Here is a 19,360-nt window from a genome sequence, read left to right as displayed (position 1 = left end):
TAAGGTAAACAAAACCAAACACTAGCTAAATATTTTAATCAGTATTATGCCATTGCAATAGAGAAAAGAGTCCAGTGTGGACTGAACTGAACTTCAGTTTGTACTGAGCATTTTAATGGGAGAATAAGGGAATAGGGAGGGGTAAAAGCACAGGAGTCAGGGAAATAAAAAAATTATTATACAAAAAGTAGAAAGGTGGGATTGGTCCATGTGAAACCTATCTGGGTTTGCTAATTGGCACTTATTGAAGTTAGGCTCCGACTCTCCCACAGAGGATAGGAGACAAGGATCCTGTCTTTAGGTGCTAAGTGGAATGAACAGTAAATTGTTATTGGCAGCCTGAGTTTTCTTAGGCAGGCACTTTAAGAACGCTAAGATCTCCCAGGGATGTGGCTTTGAGCAGTTAGAAACAATGTTAGTGTTTTCTTAAAGTCTTTATAGGTCAGATGGAGGATTAGTTTAGAAGAAGGCTTATAGTAGCCCAGGTAGAGTTTGGTCAAGGAGAGAATCTTTATCACTACTCTCATTCCCGGTATCATCCTTTATCTACTGCAGATAGTTTACTTCTATGAGATTTAAGAAGATGATTGCTGATGGCTCTAGGCTGATATCTCAGCTTAGCTAATCCAAAGGGAAAATAACTTCTTTATTCCAGTGTCCATGCATGAATTCCAGGGAAGGATGCTGATTGATCTTGCTTTGTTCATTTTTCCCACACATTAGATTAATCACTATTTCTGGGGGTAGATACACTATGATTGACTAATCCTTTTGTTGTGGGACACAGAATACTATAATATATAGGCCTACCAGAATCACATGGAATGGGGGATAAGTCCTCCAAAGGCAAAAACAACATAATTTCAGTACATTTAAATAATAAGGCAGTATAGCATAGTGCTTAAGAATAGAGAACTCAGATTGTCCCGGTTGCAAATCTTGACTCTAAATGACCTTGTGCAAGACACTTAACTTCTTTGAGCTTCAAGTTTTTCATCAGTAAATTAGGGACAATAGGAGGTACCAACCTCCTAGAGAATTTATATTTTATATAGGGTAATCAGAGATGGCCTCATTGATAAGGTTACATTTGGGCAAAGCCCTGAATGGAGGAGGGAGCAAAATATGGAGACATTTGAGGTAAAAGTATTTTAAGCAGAGGGAATATTCAATATTATTATTATCATTATTGCTATTATGACTACACTTACCTTCATTAGCCAGGTACAGTGACATGTGTCTGTAGTCCCAGCTACTTGAGAGGCCAGGGTGGGAGGATCACTTGAGTCCAGTAGTCCAAATCTAGCCTGAGCAACATATATTGAGACTCCTTTCAAAAAAAAAAAAAAAAAAAAAGACCTTCATTAAATCAAAAGCAATATGAAGTAAAAGGAAAATGGACTTCAAGGAAATCTAAATTTGAGTCTCAGCTTTGGCAGAGATCAACTGTATGATATTAGAAAAGTTACTTGATTTTTCAGAATTTTATTTATGTGAACACTGGAGTTAATAAGATATGTCATAGGATTATTATGAAGATTAAATGAGATAACTTTTAAAACAATCTTGGCACATAACACATTCTCCACTTGGTCATGATTTTTTTCATTCTTAACATCTCTTACATAAGTCCACTAATATAATATTACCTTTTCTTACCCGTTAGTTTTATTGAAAGGGGGTAAACCTTTTACTTAACAGCTTCACACTTTTTAAAAGTTTCATTATCAACCGGGTGCTGATGTCTCACACTGGTAATTCCAGCATTTTGGGAGGTTGATATGGGAGAATCACTTGAGTCCAGGAGTTTGAGACCAACCTGGGCAACATAGTGAGAACTTGTCTCTGCTTAAGAAAAAAAAAAATAGGCCGGGCGCGGTGGCTCAAGCTTGTAATCCCAGCACTTTGGGAGGCTGAGGCAGGTGGATCACGAGGTCAAGAGATCGAGACCATCCTGGTCAACATGGTGAAACCCCGTCTCTACTAAAAATACAAAAAATGAGCTGGGCATGGTGGTGCGTGCCTGTAATCCCAGCTACTCAGGAGGCTGAGGCAGGAGAATTGCCTGAACCCAGGAGGCGGAGGTTGCGGTGAGCTGAGATCGCGCCATTGCACTCCAGCCTGGGTAACATGAGTGAAACTCCGTCTCAAAAAAAAAAAAAAAAAAAGAAAAAAAAAAATTAGCTGTAGTCCCAGCTACTCAGGAGGACGAAGCAAGCAGATTGCTTGTACTCTGGATTTCAGGTTTGTAGTGAACCATGATCATGCCACTGTACTCCAGCCTGGGCGACAGAGTGGGACCCTGTCTCAAAAAGAAAAAAGTTTTATTATTGTTTTCTCTTTTTTCTAAATAAATTCCATTCACTTTATGTAAATAATGTATCATAGATTTGCTGGGCAGAATTGGTGTTTTCATCTTTTTACCTGGCGCATTATAAGAATCTACCCTTTCTCAATTATGATAGACTATGGAAAGATTAATATAAAACTGTGAGATGTTGTCTCTATACAGTACAATTACTAAAAGGCATAGACTGTCATGTTTATTTTTTATTATTGTATCTAACATATTCCATTAAAACTCATAAGAGTGAGGTCTAATTAGAAGTACAAACTGTACTATGATTCACTTAGCAAGGATAATCATTCTTTTTATATAAATATCTAAGAAAAGTTCTTAAATATTAAAAAATATTTATACAATATTTAAGCCACCTCCCTAGCTACCAGCATGTGCCTAAGAAAGCAGTTCTGAGCAAGCACATGGCACTTAAAAGTTTAATTTGAAATTAAAATTTCTTTTCAGAATGTTAATTTCACTACTATCCAAAGGAAATACTTCAATGAAACAAAAGGACTAGAGTACATTGAACAGTTATGCATAGCAGAATTCAGCACAGTCCTAATGGAGGTTCAGTCCAAGTAAGTTAGGTGTTTATTTATTTTTTTACTAGCCCACAGCTACCAATATCACATCAAGTAAGTTATAACTTAAGGAAAGTAAATAAATCCCTAGTGCGAGTTCCACAAGGGCAGGGACTTTTGTCTGTTTTGTTCTCTGCCGCATTCCTACCACCTGGAAAATCACCTGGTTCATAATACATAGTAATTACTGAAATAATGAAATAGTTAACTAAAATTTATACACAAGGCATATATTGCTAACTTAATTTATACAGAATTTCTCCAAATTTGTCATAATCTATTAATTATGGTTGCTGCTTACTTTACTTTGGAATGAAAAGCTGAAGTAGCTACAGTAAACTGCAAACGTGTGGGCATAGAAGTGAAACACAGGTAAACTGTGTTCCTGTTACTTCCTATCTTTACTCCAAAAAGATCCAGCAGGAGATGGAGAATGTTATTTTTGGATATCATTTCATAGAACATACCAAATGTTCTAGGAAGCATACCATGTTATTTCCTAGAACATACCAAATAGATACTTTCTTTGAGCCAGATTGGATTACATGTTTACTCAGCTAATAACAATCATTATTCTCACCGAGATCATAACATAGTTTTCTATACATTGGGAACTTCTGATTCTACCTTTAAAGTACCGGATTTTTCCAGGCCGGGCACAGTGACTCAAGTCTGAAACTCCAGCACTTTGGAAGGCCAAGGAGTTTGAGACCAGCCTTGGCAATGTGGCAAAACCCTGTCTCTACCAAAAATACAAAAATTAGCTGGGTGTGGTGGGACATGACTGTCATCCCAGGTACTTGGGAGGCTGAGGCAGGAGGATTGCTTGAGTCTGGGAGGTGGAGGATGCAGTAAGCTGAGACCACGCCATTGCACCCCAGCCTGGATGACAGCCAGACCCTGTCTGTGAATAATAAAGTATCAGATATTTCCAATATTTGAATATTTAGAATGGTACATCAAAAATGGATGCAAATTACCTTTGGTTGAATGTTATCCTTAACACAGGATTTATTGGAATCTAAAGTCCCTTAAGTGTCAGACTTGAATAAATTATTTATTTTCATTAATTTTTATGATTTAGAGGTTATTTACCTAGTTTTCAAAAAATATGAAATACCTACTGTACCTTTTCCTTTTGAGTTTAAGCAATGCTATGCAAATATTTATAATTTTTCTTAAGGTGAAGTATATAATTTTTTATACTAAAGTCTTATAGTGATGTATTATTGGTCATCTTTTAGGTATTACTGCCTTGCAGCTGTTGCAGCTTTGTTAAAATATGTTGAGTTTATTCAAAATTCAGTTTATGCACCAAAATCGCTGAAGATTTGTTTCCAGGGTAGTGAACAGACGGCCATGATAGATTCATCATCAGCCCAAAACCTTGAATTGTTAATTAATAATCAAGACTGTAGGTAAGATCATCCATTTTTTTTCTTATAAAATACATTGGTATATTTTATTTTATTTTTCTATAAATAGTTACTTTAAAGTTCTTTTTTTTTTTTTCTTGAGTCAGAGTCTAGTTCTGTTGCCCAGGCTGGAGTGCAGTGGTGCAATCTCAGCTCACTACAACCTCTGCCTCCTGGGTTCAAGCAATTCTTCTGTCTCAGCCTCCCACGTAGCTGGGACTACAGGCATGTGCTGCTATGCCTGGCTAATTTTTGTATTTTTAGTAGAGATGGGGTTTCACCATATTGGCAGGGCTGGTCTCAAATTCCTGATCTCAAGTTATCCACCCACTTCAGCCTCCCAAAGTGCTGGAATTACAGCCATGAACCACTGTACTCAGCCTAAAGTTCTTTAAATTATTTGATGGATAATTTTATTTAAGAGGTGGGGTCTTGCTATTTTGTCCAGGCTGGTCTGGAACTTCCAGGCTTAAGTGATTCTCCTGTCTCAGCCTCCCAAGTAGCTGAAACAATGGGCACAAACTGCCATGCCCAGCTAATGGTGGAGAAATATTGAATAAGCATGTTTTAGATTATTATACTGTTGTTGCTGAACTGGTCAGATATTTCACCAAAATCAAGCTTTAAAAAGATATTTATACTAAATAAATAATAAAAAAAAAAAACAGTTCAGAACTGGGTAAAGGATCTTAATAGATATTTTCCCAAAGAAGGTAAACAAATGGCCAGTAAATACTTGAAAATATACTTAACATTACTCGTCATTAGGGAACTACAAATCAAAACTACAGAAGTTATGACTTAAAATTACTCTTGTCTTTGACGTTACGATATCCTATGTTATCATACGATAACATAGAAAGTCAATGACCAACCCTGATAGTTATTACAGAGTGTTTTATATTCAGTTTTACCTTGTCATGTTTCATTCTTTATCATTGTTTGTCATTAGCATTGTCAAACATTGTTTGACTTCCTGCTATATATTAGGGATACAGAGACTTAAATGATAGAATATCTAGCCTCCAGGAGTTAGTATTGTAGTTGAAAGGAATAACTAAAACGTCTTTTCACAGACTTAAATGAAAGAATCTCAGGTTATAAGATGGATATTCTGCCTACTGAACTATCTGAATAGCTCCAGTGCTTCCATAGGCTTGTGAGCTGTTCAATACAGTGTTACATTCATTGATTTATATAATAAATGGGAGGTTTATGTGTGCCCGTCACCTCCTTTGTTCCTGCAGAAATAAATTCTCAAAAAAAAATTGTACATGTGATGGGAGACCCCCAGGCAGTTGATGATATGAATAGTTCCCTAAAAATTTGTTTAAATTGGTATGACAAAAATCTGGCAGTATTATGATGACTAAATCTTGAAAGTCATTCTTGTTTCCTCTCCTTTCACACCTCAGATTTGATCCATCAGAAAATCCTCTTGATCCAACCTTCAGAGTATATACCAGTATTGGATCACTTCACCATTTCCAAGGCTATCACCCTAACCCAAACCTCTGTCATCTTTAGCATGGACTACTATAATAGCCTTCCAGCTTTCTGCCCTCTTCTTACCCTCCTGTAATTAGTTTATTCTCAACATATTAATCGTAGTCGGGCTGTCATATCCTTTTAATCCAGAAATCAGATCCTGTAACTCTTCTGCTTAAAACCTTCCAGTGGCCCTCCTTACATTTAGAGTAGAATCCAGACTCTTTGGCCTACAAGGACTTCCATGTCCTGGCCTCTTCATTCATCTCCCTCTATTCTTACACAGCTCCACCAATCTTAACTTTATTGTTCTGGAACCCGATTTCCTGGGCTTAAATTGCTGCTATGCTGCTTACTTGCAAATCTTGGACAAATTACCTATTTTTCTTATACTTCAGTTCCTTCTGTTGTAAAATTATTTGGCCAATAGTAGTGTCTGTCTTATAACATGGTTATTAGAATTAAACAAGTTAATACATTTAAAGCACTTAGAAGAATTCTGGGTACATACTAAGGGTCATTTTATGTTAGCTATCCTCATTATTGTTGTCATCATTCCCATCCCATCATCATCTTTGCATTGCTGCCTTCTTTTTTATTCATTCAGGTCTCAACTCTACTGTCAAATACGTAGAAAGGTCTTTCTCAATCAGCCTAACTAAAGCTACCCTCCTGGTCCTTCTCTATATATTCCTGTTTGTTTGTTTTAGCGATCTCTGTACCTGAAATTATTCTCTTGATATGATTATGTGTTTTTTGGTGTTTTTATTGTTTATTTCCCCTTGCTCTTTGTCTGTCTTCAGTCATGGCCAGTAAACTGACAAAAGTTATTGGCAATGGCTGGGAGCAATGGCTCATGCCTGTAATCCCAGCACTGTGGGGAGGCCAACATGGGTGGATCACTTGAGGCCAGGAGTTCGAGACCAGCCTTGTCAACACGGTGAAATCCTGTCTCTACCAAAATACAAAATTTAGCCAGGTGTGGTGGTGCTCCTGTAATCCTAGCTACTCTGGAGGCTGAGGCATGAGAATCACTTGAACCCAGGAGGCAGAGTTTGCAGTGAGCCTAGATAGTGCTGCTGTACTCCAGCCTGGGTGACAGAGCAAGACTGTATCAAAAAAACAAAAAGTTATTGGCAGTCAGCCACTAGGTTGTAAGGTCCATGAAGATAGTAGTCATGTCCATCTTGCATGCCCAGTGTTTAGCATAGAGTTCTGAATACCATAAGGGCTCAAAAATATTTGTTAAATATTAAAATGAATTAGATTTTTTACATGTATTATACAAAGTTATCTAATAAATAGTTCAACTAAATACATTATTTTTGTTTGTTTGTTTGTTTTTGTTTTGTTTTATATAGAGTCTCACTTTGTAGCCCAGACTGGAATGCAGTGGTGTGATCTTGGCTCACTGCAACCTTTGCCTCCTGGGTTCAAGTGATTCTCATGGCTCAGCCTCCCAAGAAGCTAGGATTACAGGTGCCTGCTACTACACCTGGCTAATTTTTGTATTTTTTTTTTTTTAGTCAAGACAAGGTTTCACCATGTTGGCCAGGTTGGTCTTGAACTCCTAACCTCAAGTAATCCACCTGCCTTTGCCTCCCTAAGTGCTGGAATTACAGGCATGAGCCACTGTGCCTGGCCAGCATTCTTTATAATAGCTCCTTTCTTTATAAATCACTTAGAAATTATGAAATTCTCTTGTCATTAGAGCAAGATGATTATAGTAAATACTTATTATAACAGTATAAAAATTCCTCCACCCTTAAGGACATATTATTGATATCTTGCTATTATGGATGGAATATATAGACTAGAAAACTTTATATTATTCTGAATATTGTAACTAATAGAGTCATAAAGTGCAAGGAGATTCTATTCATCCTTGTTAAAGTATAGTTCACTGACCAATATCTTATTTGGGAACTTGATCAAAAAATATCTAAAAACATTTTTTTTTTGAGACAAGATCTCACTCTGTCACCACACTAGAGTACAGTGGCACAGGTATGGTTTACTGCAGCCTCAACCTCCTGGGCTCAAGCAATCCTCCCATATCAGCCTTTTGAGTAACTGGAACTACAGGCCTGTGCCACCGTGTCGTTAATTTTTAATTTTTTGTAGACACAGGGTCTCACTATGTTGTCCATGCTGGTCTTGAACTCCTGGGTTTAAGCATTCCTCCTGCCTCGACCTCCCAGAGTGTTGTTGGGATTACAGATGTGAGCTACTGTGCCTGGCCCAAAATGTAGATCCTCATGCTTTTTCTTAGACATACTAAATTACAAACTCATGTAATTGTATGCACAATAAAGTTTAAGCACCATTGCTGTAGATTATAGGATTATTTAATTGTAACTTGCATTTTTCTTTGTATTCTTAATGACATTTCTTGTGTTTTCAAAGGAATAATCACACTCTCTTTGGTGTTTTAAATTATACTAAGACTCCTGGAGGGAGTAGACGACTTCGTTCTAATATATTAGAACCTCTAGTTGATATTGAAACCATTAACATGAGATTAGATTGTATTGAAGAACTGCTTCAAGATGAGGAACTATTTTTTGGACTTCAATCAGGTAAATCAATATTATTTAATTTTATAAATATAAATTATTGAAAATGCAATTGGCTTAGTTATTTTTTCCATGTTTCTGAAAGACAAGTAGTGAAGGTGTAAATTCTTGTATTCTTTTATGAAAGCTATTTTCCTGAAATTTTCTACCGAATCCCATAGTAAATAATTTCAGAGGTACATTTGTAATATATTTTGATTTCCTGGATGCTTTTCTTTTCCATTGTTTTTTCTTTTCTTTTTTTTTTTTTTTTTTATGTTGTTGTTCATAGATATCTTCTATTCTTTTTCTCCATGGAAATCCTCAAAGAAAGGAAGATTTGTCCAGACTAGGTAATTATCAACAGATAGGACGTACAAGTTTCCTAGCCTGCTGTAAAAACTACTACATATTCCATGGTTTAAAACAACAGAAAGATTTTGCCTTATAGTTGTGGAAGCTAGAAGCTGAAAATAAGGTGTCAGAAGAGCCACGCTCCCTCTGAAACCTTTGGGGAGAATCCTTTGCCCCTTCCTAGCTTTTCGTGGTTGCTGTCAGTCCATTTTAGGCCTTGGCTTGCAGGTTCATCATTGCAAACTCTGCTTCTATTGTCATATTTTTTTTCTCCCTGTGTGTCTTCATATTGTCTTCTTCTACTTCTTCTTTTTTTTTTTTGAGATAGAATCTCGCTGTGTCTCTAGGCTGGAGTGCAGTGGTGGGATCTCAGCTCACTGTAACCTCTGCCTCCCAGGTTGAAGCGATAATCCTGTCTCAGCCTCCCGAGTAGCTGGGACTACAGGCATGTGCCACCATGCCTAGCTAATTTTCGTATTTTTAATAGAGACGGGGGTTCACCATGTTGGCCAGGATAGCCTTGATCTCTTGACCTTGTGATCTGCCTGTCTTGGCCTCCCAAAGTGGGATTACAGGTGTGAGCCAGAGCGCCCGGCCCACATTGTCTTCTTATAAGGAAACTAGTCATATTGGATTAAGACTTACCTTAATAACCTCACTTTAACTTGATTACATGTGCAAAAACCCAATTTTCAAATAAGGTCACATTCACAAGTACCAGGAGTTAGGACTTCACAATATCATTTGGGGGTCACAATTCAAACCATAATAACATGGGATAAGAAAATTGCCCTTACCTCAAGGTCTGTTTCTGGAGAACCCAACCTAATACAGTCACCAACAGGCATATGTGTATATATATATATATATATATATTTTTTTTTTTTTTTTTAACTTTAATTTCTGGGATTGATGTGCTGAAATGCACTCAACATGCAGGTTTGTTACATAGGTATACATGTGCCATGGTAGTTTGCTGCACCTATCAACTTGTCATCTAGGTTTTAAGCCTCGCATGCATTAGGTATTTGTCCTAATGTTCTTCCTCCCCTTGCCCTCCACCCACCAACAGGCCCCAATGTGTGATGTTCCCCTCCCTGTGTCCATGTGTTCTCATTGTTCAACTCCCACTTAGGAGTGAGAACATATGGTGTTTGGCTTTCTGTTCCTGTGTTAGTTTGCTGAGGATTATGGTTTCCAGCTTCATCCATGTCCCTGCAAAGGACATGAACTCATTCTTTTTATGGCTGCATAGTATTCCATGGTGTATATGTGCCACATTTTCTTTATCTAGTCTATCATTAATGGACATTTAGATTGGTTCCTCGTCTTTGCTATTGTAAGTAGTGCTGCAGTAAATATACATGTGCATGTGTCTTTATAGTAGAATGATTTATAATTTTTTGGGTATATACCAGTAATAGGATTGCTGGGTCAAATGGTATTTCTGGTTCTAGATCCTTGAGGATTTGCCACACTGTCTTCCACATTGGTTGAACTAATTTACACTCCCACCAACAGTGTAAAACTGTTCCAATTTCTCTGCATGTTCTCTAGCATCTGTTGTTCTCTAACCTTTTAATTATTGCCATTCAAAGTACTTTGAAACCAATGAGAACAAAGAGACAATGTACCAGAATCTCTGAGACACAGCTAAAGCAGGGTTAAGAGGGAAATTTATAGCACTAAATGCCCACATCAGAGAGTGGGAAAAATCTAAAATAGACACCTTAAGCATTGCAATTAGAAAAGAAACTTTGTTATTTCTGCCTTAATTTCATTATTTACTCAGTAGTCATTCTGGAGCAGGTTGTTTAAGTTGTGTGGTTTTGAGTTAGTTTCTTAATCCTGAGTTGTAATTTGATTGCACTGTGGTCTGAGAGACTGTTATGATTTCCATTCTTTCTCATTTGCTGAGGAGTGTTTTACTTCCAGTTATGTGGTCAATTTTAGAATAAGTGCTATGTAGTGCTGAGAAGGATGTATATTCTGTTGATTTGGGGTAGAGAGTTCAATAGATGTCTATTAGGTTTGCTTGGTCCAGAGCTGAGTTCAAGTCCTGAACATCCTCATTGATTTTCTGTCTCGTAGTCATCAGATTCAACAAGGTTGAAATGAAGGAAAAAATGTTAAGGGTAGCCATAGAGAAAGGTCAGGTTACTTACAAAGAGAAGCCCATCAGACTCACAATGGATTTCTCTGAGAAACCCTACAAGCCAGAAGAGAGTGGGGGCCAATTTTCAACATTCTTAAATAAAATAATTTTTAATCCAGGATTTTATCCAGCCAAACTAAGCTTCATAAGTGAAGGAGAAATAAAATCCTTTACAGACAAGCAACTGCTGAGGGATTTTGTCACTACTGGGTCTGTCTTACAAAAGTTCCTGAAGGAAGCACTAAATATGGAAAGGAAAAACCAGTACTAGCCACTGCAAAAACACACCATAATATAAAGACCAGTGACACCATGGAGAAACTGCATCAACTAACATGCAAAATAACCAGCTAGCACCATAATGATAGGATCAAATTCACACTTAACAATATTAACCTTAAACGTAAAGAGGTTAAATGCCCCAATTAAAAGACACAGACTGGAAAATTGGATAAAAAGTCAAGACCCATCAGTGTGCTGTATTCAGGAGACCCATCCAATGTGCAAATAGTCATACAGTCTCAAAGTAAAGGGATGGAGGAGTATCTACTGAGCAAATGGAAAGCAAAAACAAAAGCAGCTATTGCAATCCTAGTTTCTGATAGGACAGACTTTAAACCAACAAAGATCAGAAAGACAAGGAAGCACATTATATGATGGCAAAGGGATCAATGCAACAAGAAGAGCTAATTATCCTAAATATATATGCACCCAATACAGGAGCACCCAGATTCATAAAACAAGTTCTTAGAGACCTACAAGGAGACTTAGACTCCCACACAATAATAGTGGGAGACTTTTAACACGCTACTGTCCGTATTGTTAAATGTAATAGACACATTAGTTCTCTTATTTGAATAAGAAAATTGCTCTTGGGCAAAGTACATCAACAGATACTTCTCAAAAGGAAGACATGCAAGCAACCAACAGACGAAAAAATTCTCAATATCACTAATTATCAGAAAAGTACAAATCAAAACCACAATAAGATACCATCACACACCAGTCAGAATAGCTATTAAAAAGTCAAAAAATAGCATGTTTGCAAGTCTGCAGAGAGAAGGGAATGCTCATACCTTGTTGATAGGATTGTAAATTAAGCCTCTGTGGAAAGCAGTTTGGAAATTTGTCAGAGAACTAAGAATAGAATTACCATTCAAACCAGCAATCCCATTACTGCATCTAAACCCAAAGGTAAATAAATTGTTCTACCAAAAAGACACCTGCACTCATATGTTTATTACAACATTATTCATGGTAGCAAAAACATGGAATGAACCCAGGTGCCCATCAACAGTGGATTTGGTGGAGAAAATTTGGTACATATACACCTTGGAATACTATATAGTCATAAAAGAATGAAATCATTTTTTGTAGCAGCATGGATGTAGCTGGAGGCCATTATTCTAAGTGAATAAACACAGAAACAGAAAACCAAATATTGCATGTTCTCACTTATATGTCAGAGCTAAACATTGGGTATACATGGGGATATAAAGATGAGAACAACAGATATTGAGGACTCCAAAAGGAGACAGGAGTGGGGCAAGGGTTCAAAAATATTGGGTACTGTGTTTACTATCCAGGTGCCATATTCATTCGAAGCCGAAACTTCAGCATCACACAATATATCTGTGCAACAAACCTGCACATGTACCCCCTGTAAAATAAATTTTTTTAGAAAGGAAAAGAAAGTTGCCTTTGCAACCTGGCTGTTTGTCCACTGACATGGCAGTACTGTTTTCTTCTTAAATCTGTAGATGGAAGGATAGTTTATATTCACTACTCTTTGTTCAATTTTTGGTTGCTTGCAGCTTGGTCTGTCTTCCATTCCTCCACTTGCCTGACTACCCCAGCTGGTGTTCTGGTAGTCTAAATGAAAGTGGTACATGAAAATCTAGAAGGCATTTAAGACCTGAGTAGGTTTTCTTCAGTTCAATTCCAAATACCTTTAATTAGTGTAATTCTTTCATAATTTTGGTATTATGTTGACTGTGACTCTGTCCAATGTTCACCATATTCTTTTTTAAATATATATATTCAGGTGTATTTAGTGAGACATTGGGAAAGGCAAAAAGGGACCATTTTTAACTATCCTTTACTTGTTAACAGCAACATCTTGTTGGTCTACCTATACTTGCTCTTTATATAATACGTAAGTGCTAGGAATATGAAAAGTCATTTAATCATGTTACATTGGTCAAGCTCCAACCATTGCCATCTTCTTTAACTTTCTGCTACCAAATATGCATTTATACTTATCTATTTTTCACTCCCTTTGTGTAAGTAAGCTGGAAGTGGTATTTTCTAGCTAATTCCTCCATCTGTGCTCTGGATCCCACCGTTGCACTTATCTCCTGAATCTTCATTATTTTTCTCTCTATTGGCTTCTTCTAAGAGGATTCAAACTTCCTCATGTCTCTCCCATCTTTGTAAAAGTTATCCCTGGACTTCATCTTCTCCAGCTACCACTATATCACTTTCTCTATTCATAACCAAATCTGTTGAAAAACAAATTTCCTATGATCGCTATCTTCTTTTCATCACCATGTCTCAATGTGTTGCAGTCTTATTTCTGTGCCCAGTACTGCGCTGAGACTGCTGTTGTCAAGGTCACCTTAGCAGATCTTGTTGGTTCTCTGTTCAGACCATCTTGAATCCCTTTTACCTTTCAGTATACACCTTTTGCTGCTCTATGTGCCTAATGGCCCACACCTGGACTGTTTTTCAAGGCCTACCTTCAGGCTGTTAGAGCCGTCTGTTCCTATGTACAGAGTAACCAAAGTGCCTGGTAGCCCTTAAATAACTGTATGGTATGAAGGTATGAACGCCCAGCACTTTCACATTGATTTGGCAAAAACCTGAATATAACTTCAACTCCAGAATTCCTTTGCAAAATCAGTTGACGTTACCTTCCACACAGCTTTGCCTGAAATCACACTGTTGCTTGGCTTCGTTTCCCTTCTCTGTCCTTTTCTCACTGCTCTACTGGTTTCTTCTTGAAGCTGATTCTTCTTTTCTTTTTTTTTTTTTACTTCTTTTCTTTTCTCTTTTTTCTTTTCTCCCTTCCTTCCTTCCTCACTCCCCCCTCCCCCTTCCCCTTCCTCCTTCTTCCTCCTCCCCCTCCCCCCTTCCTCCCCTCCTTTCCTCCCTTCTTCCCTTCCTCCCTTCCTTCCTTCCTTCCTGGGCTACAGTGTGGTAGTGCGATCCCAGCTTACTGCAACCTCTACCCCCTGGGCTCAAGCAATCCTCCAACCTCAGCCTCCCAAGTAGCTGGTATTACAGGCACATACTGCCACACTTAGCTAATTTTTATATTTTTGGTAGAGATGGGGTTTCACCATGTTGCCCAGGCTTGGAAGCACATTCTTAATAATGTCCTTGCCTCAGGGTCTTTTTCTGGAGAGCCCAACCTAACACAGCCACAAGAGGCGTATTGTTAAATTTAATGGGCACATCAGTTCTCATATTTGAATAAGAGTTATATCCACAACTTATATGATACTGCTGAATATCTGTTATTATTGAATGACTGACTTCCTTTCCTTGTGTGATTATACAATCTCCTGATTTTCTTCCTACGTCTTTGTGGTTTCCTTCTGAGTCTTTTTTATATACTTCTCTTTTTGCTTATTTCCTAAATGCTATGGCTCTTCAAAGATATGTGCTGGGTTGTCCTTTTATCCTGAATATCCTTGTTATATGACTTATCCACTTTCATGATTTTATAATTATTATTCACATATACATGACTTCCAAAGTTACATCTCATGCCCATATATCTCTCCATATCTTTGGACTCAAATGTTATCACCCTCTAAGCATTTGCTATGATCTGCATGTTGTACTTCTCTAAAATTCATACGTCGAAGTCCTCACCTTCAAGGTGATGGTATTAGGAGGTGGGGCCTTTGGAAGGTGATTACGCCAGGGGAGCAGAAGCATCATGAATGGGATCAGTGCCCTTATAAAAGAGGCTCAAGACAGACTCCTTGCCCCTTCTACCATGTGAAGATAGAGCGAGAAGGTGCCATCTATGAGCCAGAAAGTGGGCTCTTACTAGACACTGAATCTGCCCAGCACCTTGATATGAGAACTTCCCAGCCTCCAGAACTGTAAGAAATCAATTTCTCTTATTTATAAACCACTCAGCTTGTGGTAATTTTTTTTTTTTTAGACAGAGTTTTGCTCTTGTTTCCCAGACTGGAATGTAATGGTGCAATTACAATTCACTGCAACCTCCATCTTCTGGGTTCAAGCGATTCTCCTGCCTCAGCTTCCCAACTAGCTGAGATTACACACCCCCGCCACCACACCAGCTAATTTTTGTATTTTTAGTAGAGATGGGGTTTTACCATGTTGGCTAGGCTGGTCTTGAACTCCTGACCTCAGGTGATCTGTCTGCCTCGGCCTCTCAAAGTGCTGGGATTACAGGCATGAGCCACTGCACCCGGGCACCATCTTCTTTTCTAAGTCAGTTCTTCCAGGTTTCAGGGAATAGCTCCATATCCAACCTCTTTATGCAAGCTACATACATGAAAGTCATTCTTAACTCTTCCCTTCCCTCCAATCAGTCATCAAATCTGCCAAGTCTCCTTCCTATATACCTCTTGAATGTGTCTGTTTTTTCTATCCCCATGGCTGCTGCTCCAGCCCAGAATACCTTGAGTCTCTCATCTCATTTCTTGTAAGAGCCTCTTATTTGGTCACCCTTCTCCAGCCTTGCTATTATAGCCTCTTCTTTACATTGTTGCCTGAGTGATCTTTTGAAAACATAACTCTGAGCATATCACTCTGTATTCATTTCTTAATGTTGATGTAAAAATTCACCACGTATTTAGGCATTTAAAACAACAAAAATGTATTATTTCACAGTTCTGGAGATAAATGTATTATCTCACAGTTGTGAGCTCAGTTTCAGTGGGCTAAAATCAGTATGTCAGCAGGTCTGCATTTTTCTGGAAGCTCTGGGGGGAGTCCATTGCTTTCCTCTTTCCACTTTCTAGAGGCAGCCTACATTTCTTGGCTTTTACCCCTTTCTCTATCTTTAAAACCAGAAGTAGAGTATTTTTTCCTCCTCTGACTTCTGCTTTTGTACTTATATCTTCTCTTTCTGACTCTGATTCTCCTGCCACCCTCTTGTAAGGACTCTTATGATTACACTGTGGCCAGGAGACAATCCAGTATAATCTCTCCATCTCAAGACCCTTAACTTAATCCTAACTAGAAAATTCCTTTTATCAGTTAACATATTCACAAATTCCAAGGATTAGGAAGCAGATCTCTGTGGGGGACTAGGGGGAGGGTCGTGGTTACTATACTCATCTGCATAAAATCCTTCAATCCTTTCTCTTTCGAGTCTATTCTCACAACTTTTGAATTAAAACGCAAACTCTTCTATATGGCTGTTTTCCTGTAGTTTCCTACTACTTGCTACTCTTGCTAGTCCTCACTCTCCATTCTGTCTTCTAGTCTAATTGAGCTGCTTTAAGTTACTTGAACGTATCTGCTGTCATTTTCTGGCCTTGGAGCTCTAATTTTTGCCTAGAATATTTCCTCCTTCCCTGCAGTCCCTTCTCCCAGGCTTCCCTAGCTAGCTGCAGTTTATCTTTTACCATTCCAGTTTAGATGTGACTTCTGCTACAGGCCTTTCTGACACCCCAAGTCAGTGTTAGGTATCTTTTCTGCATGTTTCCTGTAATATCTTGTTATGACACTTATTGTATTGTAAATCCATGTTTTGTTGGCTAATTTTCATATAAAGCTAGGACGTAACAGCTTAACATATTTGTTAAACTATTGATTTACTGTTGAATGTGTTGAAATTGTATTTTAAACTTTAATTTTGATATATTTTAAGTTTTAAAATTCCTTATGACTAAAAATTTCAAATTGGTATCTATAAATAAACATTTCTCTGTTTTCTATATCTTTCTTTTTTTTTTTTTTTACTATAGAGTTTTGCTATATTGCCCAGGCTGGAGTGCAGTGGTACAACCTCAGGTCACTGCAACCTCTACCTCCCAGGTTCAAGCAATTCTCCTGCCTCAGCCTCCCTAGTAGCCAGGATTACAGGTGCCCACCACCACGCCTGGCTAATTTTTGTATTTTGAGTAAAGAAAGGGTTTCACCATGTTGACCAGGCTGGTCTCAAACTCCTGACTTAAAGTGATCTGCCTGCCTCAGCCTCACAAAGTGTTGGGATTATAGGCGTGAGCCATGTTTTCTATATCTTAATGTTTTTTAATTTACCTTAACACACAATAAAGTAGGAGAGCAGGGCATAGGGCAGACTGGGAGGGTAATTATTATAGTTTATTAAAATACGGCAATCTAAACCTTTTAAAAAAAACCCCAGAACCTCCTTTATTAAAGGCATTCTATAGGTGTTACGGATAAAAAGATGAGGAACATTAAGCTGTCTGTCCTCAAGGACCTCACATCCATGTTAGGGAAACAGAACTCTAATTAAATAATTTTGATACAATGTGATAAATGCAATAACAATTGAGTAGTTTATGCAAACACAGAGAAGGGAGTTGGGATAAAGACAGAATCCAGATGGGATTTGCAGAAATAATTTTTCAGCTTTGTCTTAAGGGAAGGAATAGGATTTTAGCAACAGGCGAATCCTAGCAGTGATATTCGAGACAAAAGAAACATGCCTGTGCAAGGTATGTTGAGGTCCACAGAAGTAACGAAAATGTTTTTTGGAAATAGTGGTTAGGATAAAGATCTGGTATGCATGCCATTGGCTATGATCTTGACCTGTCATTTCCTTCTTTCCCTCTCTCCCCTCCTTCCTCTCTCCCTTCCATCCTCTCCTTTCCTTCCTCTTTCTCTCCCTCCCTCCCTCACTCCCTCCTTCTTCCTCTCTTCTTTTTGTTCTCTCTCTCTTTCACAGAGCCTGGCTCTATCACCCAGACTAGAGTGCAGTGGCACTATCATGGCTTACTGTAACAAACCTCTGGGTTGAAGTGATTTATTTTGCTGCAGCCTCCTGAGAAGCTAGGTCTGCAGGCCCGCACCACCATGCCTGCCTAATTTTTATATTTTTTGTAGAGCCAGTGTTTTGCTATGTTGCCCAGGCTGAACTTGAACTCCTGACTTCAATCAGTTCTCCCATCTCAACCTCCCAAAGTGCTGGGGTTGCAGGCAATAGACATTGTGCCTGGTGTACTTAAGTTGATATAAAAGAGCTTGCTGTATTTAAGGATTGGCCAGTTGTTATTTATGACTTAAAGCCTGGAGAATGGCAGGAAATGAGGATTGAGACTAGACTATGAAGGGCCTTTTTATAATGCTAAGGAGTTTAATCTTTTTCCTTCAGGTAATATGGAGCTGACCATTCTGAACCCAGAGAGTACTGATCAAATCCTTATTTTAGAAACATTCTGGTTGTAATGATAGATTTGGGGAAAGGAAGAAGGAGGAGTCTAGAAAGAGAAAGAGCAACATGAATGAGGGCTTTAGAGAGTGTGACTAGTAGAATCACATGTAAAATATCATAATAGTATTGTTGAGGAAAGAGATCCTTAATCCTCTTCAGCCTTCTACATTACATCTCAAAAGGAGAAGTTAGAAGTCAGCCAGAGGAGGGACTGGTTTGCGCCACCAGCCAGGTTAAGGGTAAGACCCCTACTGCTAACCATAGTGCCATCTATAGATCACAGATATAGTATGGAGGAATCTTTCTGGAAGGCATTGTTTTTACTTTTTTTGTTTGTTTGTTTTTTGTTTTTTGTTTTTTTGAGACGGAGTTTCGCTCTTGTTACCCAGGCTGGAGTGCAATGGCGCCATCTCGGCTCACCGCAACCTCCGCCTCCCGGGTTCAGGCAATTCTCCTGCCTCAGCCTCCTGAGTAGCTGGGATTACAGGCACGTGCCACCATGCCCAGCTAATTTTTTGTATTTTTAGTAGAGACGGGGTTTCACCATGTTGACCAGGATGGTCTCGATCTCTTGACCTTGTTTTTACTTAAACACCATCAAACCCCCACCTAAGTCACGTACCCCATGCCTACTTCATGGATCAAGACCCTTTCACATGTAATTTCTAGAGTTGTAAGCCTTTAAAAGGGCAAGGATTTTCTTTGTTGGGGAGCTCAGCTATTAGGCAACTATGCCACCGCTGCTCCCAGCCAAATAAATCACCCCTTCCTTTCCAGTTTGGTGTTTGAGAGGTTTGTTTCGCGGCCTTTCCTACTTCATTGTGTTATATTGAACATAATGAAGATTATAACAACAATATATTCAGCCTATTCTAATTTTTTTTTAAACTGTTGGCAAAAAGAGTCAAACTCTGTAAAATATTTGAAGACATTTATTCTGAGCCAAATATGAGTGACCATGGCCCATGAATATAGCTCTCAGGAGGTCCTGAGAACATGTACTCAAGGTGGTTGGGATACAGCTTGGTTTTATATATTTTAGGGAGGCATGAGACATTCAATCAAATACATTTAAGAA

The 19,360-nt window shown here is 38.3% G+C and overlaps 1 protein-coding gene across 1 annotated transcript in view; it reads left to right on the top strand.

The window, feature by feature from the left end:
* MSH4 (mutS homolog 4) overlaps positions 1–19,360 on the top strand; it is a 105,144-nt gene that overhangs the window by 18,000 nt on the left and 67,784 nt on the right. The window contains exons 5-7 of the mRNA XM_032296570.1: positions 2,807–2,922; positions 4,170–4,343; positions 8,235–8,407. Coding sequence (XP_032152461.1) covers positions 2,807–2,922; positions 4,170–4,343; positions 8,235–8,407 — 463 coding nt within the window. The remainder of the gene's footprint in view (positions 1–2,806; positions 2,923–4,169; positions 4,344–8,234; positions 8,408–19,360) is intronic.

Source organism: Sapajus apella, unplaced genomic scaffold (assembly GCF_009761245.1).
Source record: "Sapajus apella isolate SASKATOON/1434 unplaced genomic scaffold, GSC_monkey_1.0 scaffold36, whole genome shotgun sequence".
NCBI classification, from domain to species: Eukaryota; Metazoa; Chordata; class Mammalia; order Primates; family Cebidae; genus Sapajus; species Sapajus apella.
This window is presented reverse-complemented; position numbering and strand designations above follow the sequence as displayed.